This window comes from Euleptes europaea, chromosome 8 (assembly GCF_029931775.1).
Source record: "Euleptes europaea isolate rEulEur1 chromosome 8, rEulEur1.hap1, whole genome shotgun sequence".
Lineage (NCBI taxonomy): Eukaryota > Metazoa > Chordata > Lepidosauria > Squamata > Sphaerodactylidae > Euleptes > Euleptes europaea.
This window is the reverse complement of record NC_079319.1, coordinates 73,481,121-73,494,456: the sequence shown is the minus strand read 5'-3', so window position 1 is coordinate 73,494,456 and position 13,336 is coordinate 73,481,121. Positions and strand designations below refer to the sequence as shown.

Sequence of the window (13,336 nt, the reverse complement as noted above, 5' to 3'; positions counted from 1 at the left end):
CCCTTTTTGCAAGGCGGCTTTCGCGTCGCGGGAAGGTCGGGTTGCAAAAGCGGCGGGGCCAGGGCGCTCCGCAGCTCTCCTCCTCCTCCTCCTCGGCCAGCCCAGCCCCGAGTGCGTGCGGGCGTCCAAGGAACGCGCGGCTTGGCCGGGACCTCCCTCGCCGGGGCGGGCGGGGATCGCCCTCCTTCCCTCCCTGCCTGCCTGCCTGGCTGGCTGGCTGGGCGGCTGGCTGGCTGCGTCCCCCCGACGGCCGGGCTTTGCGGGCGATGCTTGGCCGGGATGGCCTCGGCGGTGTTCGAGGGCACCTCGCTGGTGAACATGTTCGTGCGCGGCTGCTGGGTGAACGGCGTGCGGCGGCTGGTGGTGAGCCGGCGCGGCGCCGAGGAGGAGTTCTTCGAGGTGCGCGCCGAGTGGTCGGACCGCAGCGTCCTCTACCTGCACCGCAGCCGCGCCGACCTGGGCCGCCTCTGCAAGCGCCTCCTCGACTCCTTCCCCGAGGACCGGCCCGAGCTGTCGCGGTCGCCGCTGCTCCAAGGTGGGACCCCCCCCCGCGCCCCCCCCCCCGGCTAGCATCATCATCATCATTTACAGAAAGGGAGAGGTTATTGTGTGTGTGTGTAAAGTGCCTTCAAGTCGCAGCCGACTTATGGCGACCCCTTTTTGGGGGGTTTTCATGGCAAGAGACTAACAGGTGGTTTGCCAGTGCCTTCCTCTGCACAGCAACCCTGGACTTCCTTGGTGGTCTCCCATCCAAATACTAGCCAGGGCTGACCCTGCTTAGCTTCTGAGATCTGACGAGATCAGGCTAGCCTGGGCCATCCAGGTCAGGGCGGAGAGGTTATTACCAATTGCTACATCAGTGGATCTTCCATAGTCAGGGGAAGTCGACCTTGGTGTCTCAAAATTATTACAATTGTCACGAAAAGGGATCATGACACATAAAACGGGGCAGCCAGCGCCGGGGGGGGGGGCTCCCTTCCGCGGAGGGGGGTTTGGAGGATCGGGGCCCCTGCAAGTTCCCTTTAAATTCGGCTGCCGGGCCTTCGTTGGAGACTAGCTTTTCAATACCGGGGCTCTGCTCTGGAAACTTCGGAAGATAACTTTTCTGGGTTTTTTTTTTTCTTAAAGAACACGCTGTGCCCCTAAGCATGGGCAGAGTACCTTTCCAATAGCAGGGCTTAGATCTAGCCAGGGCACTGGCTCCTGTTTTGCCGCAGAGGATGAGAACAGAGTGTCTCCGAGAGGCTGCAAAATGCGAGTCCAGTAGTAGTTCCCCTGGGGCTTGGGCCACCAAGGGGGTAAACCCTGGAACGAGTGAGTGCCTCTGAGCCTGTGAAAATACTGGGAGTCCTGGGGCTTCAGGTTTCTTGATAAACTTGATGTGGGGGACAAGCACTTCTCCTTTTAGAAAGGAAGTGAATATGTCTTTTGGGGCTTTTTTAGGGGGGGGAAGTATAGAGTATCCTTCCGTTCCTGTAGGACTGCTGAATTAACAAAAAAAAAAAAAAAAAAAAAAGGGACACTACAGATGCTAAACTGTGATGTATTTGTCTGCTTTTTAGGGGGGGGGGAAACCTGCCTGTACTGTGGGTGCTTTGATTGGGTATCCCTCAGTATCCGGATGGGTTATCCTAGAGCCAAATCAGATATTAGGGAAGCAATAGGAAGAAGTAACTGTTTGGTGTAGCCCACACGCACCTCTATAGCGCCAATCATTGGCATTGCTTTGCCACTAGCCATTTGGATTATCAGCAGCCAGGGATCACCTCCGGCTCCCTGAAGTGTGGCCTGTGCTGATTCAGCAGGATTGTGAATTTCCAGCACTTTTAATGTGTAAACAGGTAAGAGGTGAGTCACTGAGCTGAGGGAATATCTGGTCAGTGACTCTGTGCCAGAGGTTAGAGGCTGACTTGAGAAGCCGGGGTGGGGGGGTCTTGGTGGCCTCTTCTAGCCCTCTGCTTCTCCTGATTTTTAAGCTGAATTGTAAAGGCTCATTGCAAGCGATGAATGGCTTGAAGCATATCTGAAATTTTTTGAAGATCTGAAGATTTTAAAACAGGCAAAGCCTCGAGTGGCCAATTTAAAGTTATTCCAAAATGGGCTGGTCTTAAAGTAGATATGAATGGTGCTTGGGGCTCAAATTTTCTGAAATCAGAAACGCGAAGAAGTCCTATAGTTAGGGGGTCTGGTCTTAAGCATGATTATTCATACCTTCTTGCAATCAAGATCTGACAGCAAACTAGTGTGCGTCAGTTCCTGATAGCCATTCTTAGGAGCTGCCCACACGCCAACCCTGTCTCAAACCTGGAGTGCAAGAAGAAAAGAATGGGCTTCCTTTTTACGTTCTTGCGATCCAGGCTTGGCACAGGATTGGTGTTCGCAGGAGGCTGCAGGTAGCCATGTAGATATTGGAGTAGGACAATCCCCCTCCAAACCAGCCTTTCTCAGCCAGAAGTTAGTTCTCTACCCTCTGCACCAAATCTTCCAAATAATCGTCAGATAAAACTGGGAGGCACTCTTCACCACTAGGGCTCCACTGAATGAAATGGGCTTACTTCTGAGTAGATTTGCTTAGGATTACTGCTTGCGTTTTGTGTTTCCTGAGCCTGTACTTCTAATGTAGCAACTATAGTAGCACTTTTTAAATATTTGGTTTTAAAATGGCTCTTCTGCTTTCTGTCCCACCATTATAAGTGCTTAAAGGCCCTTTTAGTATCATGCGGTGGCTGTTTAACTTTTGAAGCAGGGTCCATTTGTAAACTTACTGTACTTTTCAGGAACCCACTAACAAAGTTACTCTGTGCTGCTTTCCCCTGCCTGATACAAAATGGAGAATTCTTCCAACACCACTAAACAAGTTTGTGTTTAATTTCCCCCCCCCCCCAGTTTACTACTTATGAAAATGTAACATTACTGAACAGCAGGCTTCCTTTCATGGCCGTTTCTCACATCAAACAGAGGAAAACGCAAATTTCCATTTCCACGTGCCATCTGAGAAGGTAGTACTGTTTCTGAGCATGCAGATTGGCCTTTCATCTTTGCTCTCTATGTGGAAAAGCTGCTTTTCCACAGTGGCATATTCAGTTAGCCACTAGAATGTTTTGCCTTTCCCTGTTGTCTTTGGCAAACATTTTAGGGGGGTCAAAGAAATGAGATGGAGCTGTGCTCCTTGGTCGCTTGAGATTTGGCTCTGGATTGATCCGGGAAAATGCCACCAAGGGAATGAACTTGCTTGTCCCCTGTGTGACACTGTGTGGAGTCATTGATACACGTGCCAAATGGATGTCGGGTAGAAAGAAACAAATGCTCCTGAGTCACATTGAAGCATTGGGCAGGCAGTGGGAGATCTGTTGTCATAGTTTGGCTCCAATTGCTGGGAAACTGAACTGGGCAATCAAGCTCTGTGTACACAGACTGTGACTCGCTGATGAAGCTTTGGAATACAAGCAAAGATAGGCAAGGAATAAAGAGATGTAGGGTCTCTTTAGACAGAAAAACCTAGCTGGCCTCTACTTTTCCAGGCTACAAACTCTGCTTCACCGTGTAGGTGAGCTCAGAGGTAAAGTTCTGTCAAGAATGAATCACACATTAGAGAACACAGGTTGGGGCTGAGGTCCCCACCCTATGTAGTCAGTGTGAGTTGTGGGTTCTTCTCAGTTCTCGTGAATGCAGTGCCAAATTTGGATTGGGACCACAGCAGGCATGGAAAAGGGGCTTCACCCTTCCTCTCTGTGCCAGCCTGAAATGGCTCCAGAGCTGTTCGGCCCACTGTGGAAACCCACACACGTCCAAGAGTACAAGTTGGTTTCCCCAGTAGACCAACTAGCAACCCCCCCAGGACTGTTCCAGGTCTGGAAAGCAGTGGGGGAGGGGCTGAAGCTCCTTCTCATGTGCGCTGTGGTCCTGACCCAAATTGGGCACCGCGCTTGCAGGAATTGTGCAGAACCTTCTGCCCCCATCTGATTGGTACACAGGGTGGGGACCCCGGACCCAGATGGTATACTCTGTGATATATGAATCCATCTCTACTGCAATTGTACTGGTAAAGGAAAAGAAAACAACTGGAGTGGGGGGGGGGTCCTGTCTTGGCCCTTCCTTCAATGATACCATTCTGTGTTTGTGGTAGAAGCTTTAAATCTCTAGCAAGTCTCTAGCAGAAGTTGCTGGGCATCACTGATCCTCACCAATTTCGGGACTAGGCTGTATGTTTGTTTATTTATTCAATTTATAACCCGCCCTTCCCGGCCAAGACCAGGCTCAGGGAGGGGTTGTAAGACACTGTGTGGAAGCCACTGAAAATCATTCCACTGTGTGCCCACTGACACATGCTGAGCCAAACCATAGTTTTGCCGTATGGATCGGCCATTGTTTTCTGTAGCAGAATGAGCCTTAATTTGGGTGTGTGCGCATGCTGGCATTTATGAAAAGTGTCTCAAAAGCTGCTCTACCTGAACAGGTTGCTGTCACATGAGGCAGTCTCCATTAGTCATCACTCGGTGGCCGCAACTTACAAAAGAGCTTCCGGAATCCTCTGTTTTGGTTAGCTCAGCCCTTTCCCTTCCTGATGAGATGCTGCACAAACTAGCCTAGCTATGAACCAAATTAGTCAATGCACGCACACTGGCCGTTGCATCATTTGATGGCATGCAGGAGCCATCCCGGGTTAATGGCTGCAGACCAGTCTTTTATACTACCCCACACCCACTTAGACACAGATCTCAGTGGAGGGGGAGGCCAGGACTTGCAAAGAGACAAGGTCCTCCACACAGGGGTAACTGTGCAGAGATTCATCATCCAGGTCCTGTTACCTTAACCAACGCACCACATTGGGTCTGCGTAGCTATTTAAAAATGTATGCATATGTAACAGTATCACATCCGGTGGTCCAGCCCCTGACCTCAGCACATTCAGTCGAACTTTTGCAGAGTCCCAGGCGTGTTCATGTGCATGTCAGTTCTTATGTGCTATCGATGCTTCTAAAAGCCACATAGGACTGTCTACAGATTTCTGGTTGAATGCGCAGACATTGGAGGCAGGGCCTTGTGTGTTACTAGAGGCAGCAAAGCTTAGAGACTACTAGCTTGTGTTAAGTAGCCAAGTAATGAAAGATGAAATGATGTACATGCGTGTCTGAACTAGCCCAAGGTTTCCTGATGATGGATGGCTAGCCGACCGAGAACCATCTCTGCACGTTTTCCCGATTCTTGGAATTGCTTACGTTTTCTTCATTCTCTGCCTGCAGTGGCGCTTTCCCTCAAGTATTTGTGCTAGTTCAGTTTCCGTTGCTTCCGCCCTGCAGTCCTTGCTGCATTGTTATGAGCTGTCATTTCCTTTTCTGATCTTGGAAACGTGAACTTATTTTCACAGTTCTCTCGGCTCAGCTGGCAAGAAGGAATGTTGGCAGAAGCAGGCAGGCTCAAGGTGCCCCCTACAGGCTGCCTAAAACACTGCAGCTCAAAACCAAAGATGAACTTAAAACTACAGGCTTTTAAAAAAATGCTTTGGGAGCATGATTGATGTTTTATAGTAATCAGGCAATGGGTGTGCGCTTGGTCTCCTTGGAAATCACAGATCATATGCAAGTTTCACTAGTGTCCCAGTGAAACCACATATGACTTAATATTAGGTAATAGCAACACAAGACATACAAAGTAGGCAAGAGGACAACTTATTCTGGTATTGTGGTTGGTAGGGCAATATGTAAGTGCTTTTCAGCAGACACAAAGAGTTCAGTGTCACATCAATGATGCACGGTCCTTTGCATACAGTGATCAGTTCAATGGCATGTATGACTGGACCTGTGCAGTTTATCCTTTGCAAGTCACTTGTTCTGTATCGTTCTTTTCGCCCTAAGTTGAATGTTGTTGAGAGTTGTTCAGACTCCCTAAAGGAATAAAAAGAACCTTTCTGTGCATTAGGAAAAGGTTTAAAATTCACACAGATACGCTTACGCGAGCTATTGCATGTGCTCCCTTCTATATTATGCGATCATTGACCAAAGCTTCTGTTACAATTAGAGAAGCACTGTAATATTGTTTACAGTATGTGTTTTTCTAGTGGGCAAATGCTGTTTTTCTTTGCTTGAATTGTCTGTATCTTCTGTTTGATGCAGAAACTGCTTTCTATAGCATATAATGGATTGGAGCCCACAATCTGTTCTCCTTGTAAAGAAGCTTGTCTGCAGTGGAAGGAGCCTTTCCCCCTCTTCAGGACACACTTTGAAGACACTCTCAAAAGAAGTTGTGTTTGCTGCTGCAAATGCTGAGTGGGGGTGGGAGGGCGACTGCTGCTAACCCCACATCTCATTGTATAGCCAGACATGACAAAAGGGTTCTTCGTAGTGGTAATGCTCCCCCCACACACAAGATGATCTTTACTTCAGTTCATGGTTTGTAGAGCCCAATATGTTTTTCAGGCCTGCTCTGATGAATGCCCATAACCATAAATAGCTCCTCAGGTGGGGTTGACAATCCCGGGTTGGGAAATTCCTGGAGGTTTAAAGAAGAAGAGTTGGTTTTTATATGCTGACTTTCTCTACCACCTAAGGAAGAATCAAACCGGCTTACAATCACCTTCCCCTCCCCTCCCCACAACGGACACCCTGTGAGGAAGGTGAGGTTGAGAGAATGTTACTTGCCCAAGGTCACCCAGCTGGCTTCATGTGTAGGAGTGGGGAAATAAATCCAGTTCACCAGATTGGCCTCCGCCACTCATGTAGAAGAGTGGGGAATCAAACCCGGTTCTCCAGATCAGACTCCACTGCTCCAAACCACCGCTCTTAACCACTACATCACGCTGGCTCTCTCTTGGAAGTGGATCCTGGGAAGGGCAGTGTTTAGGGAGAAGAAGAACCTCAGTAGCACGCAATGCCATAGAGGCCACCCTCCAAAACAGCCATTTTCTCCAAGGGAACTGATCTGTGTACTCTGGAGATCAGTTGTAACCCCAGGAGATCTCAATGGAGGCTGGCAAATCTATTCCCAGGACCTTGAATTGCCACATTTTTGCCACAACAATTGGGCAATGAATCCTACAGAAAAGCCGCAAAGTTTCTTCAGAGTAATGTTACAATTTTTCACTGCCACACGTACAATGTAGAAATACAGTAGATTTCCTCATGTGAGAGCCAGAGGGGAAAACGATTAGTTATGCATGAATAAAAACTTCGCTTAATATTCTGAAGAACAAAAATCTATGATTGGGTTCATTTAGCATGAGTAGTTGAATGGGCCTGCCACTTAGCAGCACCATAAGTATCCATTATTTCTGGGAAAGAGTGAAGGATAAACTACCACAAAATACTTAGGGTTAGCAGTTGAGGGTGAGATTTTGATAATTTCTTCATATGTTCCTGACATAATGCACTGTTTAAAAAAAGGAAGGATCACAAAATGTTTATGGAGCTCTTTCTGGTAGTTTTCACAATAGTTTGATTTGTTGGCGTTGGATTAGTAGTTGGCAGTATTTGTGTCTAGCGTTGCCTGCTAACTGCTGCCTACAGACTACAAGCACAGTATCTTTTGGCTTAATACAATGTTTTGACACCATCGTCCAATCCCATGAATACAATTAACTTCCAAATACACCAGTTCTAAGCAACGTATAATGGCTTTTTTTTACTGCAGACTGTAATGTGAATAATATCTGAATGACATTTCAGGAAAGAATATTCAGTGTTAGCCTTTGAGAGGCATAAACCTTTCAGGAGATCTTGTTTAGTTGACTCAATTTGTTCCCTTTAACTTCAGTTAAAGAGAGAGAGGCTGTTTTCATATGAGGGTGGAATACTGAGATCTGTGTTATAGGATCATCTCTTTATGATTATTATTAATGGGGTAGTTAATAGAGCTTTGCACTGGGATCAGAGGGACCTGAATCTGAAGCCATTGAGTTAATGGGTGACCGTGGGCCAGTCGCATGCACTCTCATACTCTTCAGGGTTGTTGTGATGGTAAAATTAGGTCACTTTTGTGCACACCACTAAGGCTTCCTTGGAGAAAAGGTGGGGTGCAAATGTCAGAATGTTATAAACTAGTAATTTCCAGCTTTATTAAATCTAATAGAGTAGTGTAGAATCTGCAGTTGTGTGTATAAAGTGCCATCAAGTCTCAGCCGACTTACGGTGACCCCTTATGGGGTTTTCATGGCAAGAGACTAACAGAGGTGGTTTGCCAGTGCCTTCCTCTGCACAGCAGCCCTGGTATTCCTTGGTGGTCTCCCATCCAAATACTAACCAGGGCTGACCCTGCTTACTGCTTAGCTTACAAGATCGGATGAGATCGGGCTGTACTATGCTGCATTCCCTCCTGCAGAATCTGCAGTTGCTGGATGTATAATGTAATTTATTTATTTCATTTATGCCCTGTCTTTTCTCCTCAGATAGCTTATCACTCTTCTCTATTTTATCTTCACAACACCCCTATGAGGTAGATTGGGCTGAGATTGTGTGACTGGCCCATGGTCATCCAGCAAGCCTCCAGAGCAGAGTAGGCATTTGGACCTGGGTCTAATTCAAATCATTAATAGATTCTGCAACAAGCACCTTTGAAACAGTTCTTCACATGTGTGCACCAACAGCAGAAAAAGGGCTGAAAAAGTTCTCTGAGTGGCCTGTGCGAATTTGGTCTTAATCTCTTGCTAATATGATTTGGAAGTAGCGGCACTGTGTGGTAGGAATTTTCTGTTTCTATGGATACCTTTAAATAACCTCTGAGGAATTAGTTTATCCTGCTTCTTAGACATACTTTGTCAAACATGAGTACCAAATGAATGCCTTACTTTGAGCTAAAATGCTTCCTCTTAAAATAGCATCAACCGTCTGGTTTTTCTAATGCTTTCCCCTACCCTGGTGTTGGAAAGATGGTAAGCACTGTATGTTGTGGGATTGCCAGTAGTGCTTCTGTGTTCAGCTTACAAATAGGAGCTTTGTGAAAGTGTATCTTCCATTTTTTGGAAACATCATATCAAAAGCTCAGATTTTTCACATGAAGCTGTCTTATACTGAATCAGACCCTTCGTCCTTCAAAGTCAGTATTGTCTACTCAGACTGGCAGCAGCTCTCCAGGGCCTCAGGCAGAGGTCTTTCAAATCACCTACTTGCCTGGTCCCTTTAACTGGAGATGCAGGAGATTGAACCTGGGACCTTCTGCATGCCAGGCAGATGCTCTACAGCTGAGCCACAGCCCCTCCCCCTCTTCAGAGCTTTATAGCTTTTAATGTTTCTGTGATAATTTAATTATTAATATAGATATATTTTCTTTTTCAATACCTTTATTATAGATATATAAGGAGCAAGGAGAGCCTCGGTGGGTTGGGGAGAAATTGCCTATTTTGCATCACTTGGATTGCCATTGTCCCCACACCAGTGAGACCCTTCTGATCCCCCCCCCACAAAAATAGGGAATTGACATATCATTATAATGTTATGACATTATAACACTTATGGATGCGCATTTCATCTTGCTGTATTTGTTAACTGCAAAAACCAGCTTCTAGGTAAAGGCAGGAAGAGACATGTGTGTATATATACATGCCAAAAGAACAAAAAGCTCTGGTTAAATTGACTCAGTTTCTCCCTGATTTTATTATGTTCTTCAGAAATGAGAGAGAAGGCAAAGGTAACGGGCAAGCAGTTAATGCAGAAAACGGAGGGGTTACATTCTATCAGACCTCAGTCTGGTCAAGATGGGGTTGCATCTGACAGTATTCTCAGGGCAGTAAGGGCCACTGTCTATTTCCCCCCACTCTAGGTGAACATTTGGAACAGGAAAAACAATTTATAAACAGTGGTATGCATGTTAACTGATTCCTCCTTGAGGCACAAGAGGTGTCCACCTAAGGTTACCAGCCAGGTACTTCCCCCCCACCTCCTTCAACTGGACCCTTTTTATCCTCTTCTTGTCCCCACCCGATTCCTGACGACCTGTGCCTACTCCTGAGGAGGTCTTGGTTATTCTTCCTCTTGTCTGCTCCCGCACCACCCTTACTGACCCCCAGGGTGCCTCTTTCTGCCCCGTTACAGTGCCGCTGGCATGCTTAGGGCAGTACCCCTGTTCCATCCCTTCTGACTCAGGCTGGGGTTCCCCAGGATGTGACACTCACGTAATGCTCAGAAAGAAACTTCTGTGGGAGAAATGCACACATCTCCACTATGCAAGTTCCTTTTCCAGTGTTGCACAAACTATGCAAAAATAGAAGACGTGTTTTCCCTTCCCTTCTGCCCACAGGACCTGCTGGCAAGTAACATGTTCCTCTGAAATTGCAGCGCATTACTGTAATCTGGGTTGTGCATATTACACATGCACACAGCTTTTTATTGGTGAAGTACACCTGTATAGAGCTATTCTTATGTTGGTACACTGTTTTTCTGTTCTCTCTCTCTCTCTCTCTCTCTACTATTTAACTATGAAGGAGCAAGTCAGCAGTTTCCAAAGAGAGCAGCTGCAGTTGCTATGCTGCAGCGGTAAAGATTAATACCCTACATCACGGGTGGCACATTTTGTTGTGGGCAATGTCAACAGTTCATTAACAAAGCTTGTCTAGTAAACAAATGATTGGACTCTTTAATGATCTAGCCTGAAGTATATTTTTGCCTGCCTTGATCTCATTTAAGTGTTTGTTTTTAATATGGCACAGGCTCTTATCGCTGCACAGTTTGCAGAGTAAAGACCCTGTTTGTCACAGTTGCCTTTTCTTAGGAATCACCTGTTTTTTACGCTCCCCGGTGAAAAATCTTACTGACGGGCCTCCAATCATTTTTATGCTCGTTGGGAGCAAAGCGTTGAATTTCAGCGAGCAGCCAATTTGCGTGGTCACCAGATCAGTTGAATGTACCCTTTTCTGCCAACTTTGCCACAAATGAGTTCACAAAATTTATTAGGTCACCTTTCTTTTTGCTAGCTTTTTACCAGTCCGTGCATACCCATCAAACCCTGCCCTGAATAAACAACAACAAAAAGATCTACGGTAACCATTGAAAGCTTTTGCACCTGGTTCCTTGGAGGCAATCCTTACTTGCTGCAGGTGTTCAGGCAGATCGCTCTTTCAAGTCTGAACAAAGCCCACAAAATATACCATCTTTGCTGTTGTCTGGTTGTTGGTCTGGGTTTGTGTTCTCTCCCCCGCCCACTTGTCTCTCAGTCCTTCCAATCACCTTCTCCTTTCTCATATTAACAGTGGAATCTCTCAGATGAGAGATGCATATGGGTTTTCTACCTTTAAAGAATTGCTCAGACGTTTCCCCATTAAAGAGCCATGTAATTTTAGTTGGTCCTTATGTAAGGTATTTTATATGGCTTTTTATGGTTTGGATTTTGCTTTGAAGTAATGTGCATACATGCAACCTCTTGCCATTTATTGGTTTATTTTATGACATAATTGATTTCATTCTCCTGCCCAGTTTTTACCCCCTTTTAAGTTAAGTTACAAACTTCCTAAGTGGAAGGATTTGTCATGATAGCAATCTAGTAACTTCTGAAGTGACCCTGACTTTCTAGATCAAGTACTGTTTCGTTTGTTTTATGACATCAGTACTGAGATCTGAATTCATATCACTGAAAATGAAATGAAACTGGTCAAAACCAAGTTTTTTCTGATCACTTAATGTAACTTTGTCCAAGCACAGAAGCATTTGATGTAGAAGAAACGTTGAAGTACCTGTCTGAGCTTACAGCTGGCTAAGGATACTTTCTCCCCTAATGTTAAATAGCAGCAACCAGTGTTAATTCCTGTGTTGATTGTACCAGTAATTTGATGTGGAATAAACAGAGTTAGCAGTACATAGATCAAGTATTTCAGTGTTGAAGCTACTGTGGGAGTGAACTGCAGCTGTTTAGGATTCTAGGTACAATGTACCCCTAAAGAGTTGTAGAGCATGAAATGCTAAACGTTGCAATATATCATACCTTACCTCTTTGTAGTGATCCCCGGGGCGCAGAGTGGTAAGCTGCAGTACTGCAGTCCAAGCTCTGCTCACAACCTGAGTTCGATCCCAAGGGAAGTTGGTTTCAGGTAGCCGGCTCAAGGTTGACTCAGCCTTCCATCCTTCCGAGGTCGGTGAAATGAGTACCCAGCTTGCTGGGGGTAAAGGGAAGATGACTGGGGAAGGCACTGGCAAACCACCCCGCAAACGAAGTCTGCCTAGGAAACGTCGGGATGTGACGCCCCAGGGGTCAGGAATGACTTGGTGCTTGCACAGGGGACCTTTACCTTATTTACCTCTTCGTAGATCCAAATTTGGAGAGGAAACAACTTGTCAAATCCATTCAAATATTGATCACATGCTACCCATTTTCAGCGAGGTATTCAAGTCAAGCCACTGTAGAATGTTCTTATTTTAGATACATTTGCTTGATATTTCTTAATTCCTGAAGCTGACACTGTGCCAGGGTATCCAGATTCCTTTATGCCAATTAATGTTCCAGTTAGGTTCCCACAGCAGGGAAGTTTGAGTGCTGACAAGAGTTGGAATGAATGAAAGTTTGGATTTATGGTAAACTAGCACATGACCATAAACTTTAATAAACGAGGCAAGTTCCTTCAGTGCCATACCTGGTCTTTGAAAGTGGTGAGAATGGATGCTACCAAAGAAGTATCTTGGCGTGGACATGCATTTGCACCCATGCATGGGAAATGGATTTGTAGAAGGCCCTCTGCCAATCTGCAAGGGGTTCCTGTTAGCTGCACAGCAGATTCTATGTGGGTTTCTGTGCATACAATACACCACAGGGATTCTGCTTGGTTCCCCATGCATATGTTTATGGAGAGCACTGTCCATGTGGAACAGCTATTCCATGCAAACAGCTTCTCTAATATATGCAAAACAATTTGCCAGATCAGTGGGGGGGAAACATACTACAGTTCATGCCTTGCGTGAATTTCAGTGTGGCAAAGATGAGTGCATATTTCTTACTGCCACATGGTTTTATGCCTGAGAAGAGCCAGTGTGGTTAAAAGACTAGATTACAACTGGGGAAGAGCCAGGTTCAAATCACTGCTTGCCATGAAGCTCACTGGGTGACCGTGGGCCAGTGGCAGTCTTTCAGTCTAGCCTACCTCACAGGGTTGTTGTGAGGATAAAATGGAGGATGTGCAAGAACCATGTATGCTGCCCTGAGCTCCTTGAAGGAAGGGCAGGTTGAAATGTAATTAAAAGTATAATTAAAAATAATCACTTTATTAGAAAGGCTGCTGCATGACCATGCTTGATTGCAATTCAAGAACCAATACTGCATAGTACTGTATTGTTTCTGTTTCCTGTATTGCAGGATGACCAGCATAATTTCTCTTTTCCTGACATTCTTGCTCTGTTTTGATTCTGAGCATTTGTTTAGTTTTT

The 13,336-nt window shown here is 45.9% G+C and overlaps 1 protein-coding gene across 1 annotated transcript in view; it reads left to right on the top strand.

Moving 5' to 3' along the window:
- The first annotated feature begins 279 nt into the window (after nucleotides 1-279).
- PXDC1 (PX domain containing 1) overlaps nucleotides 280-13,336 on the top strand; it is a 43,625-nt gene continuing 30,568 nt past the window's right edge. The window contains exon 1 of the mRNA XM_056854706.1: nucleotides 280-535. Within this exon, the coding sequence (XP_056710684.1) occupies nucleotides 280-535 (256 nt within the window). The remainder of the gene's footprint in view (nucleotides 536-13,336) is intronic.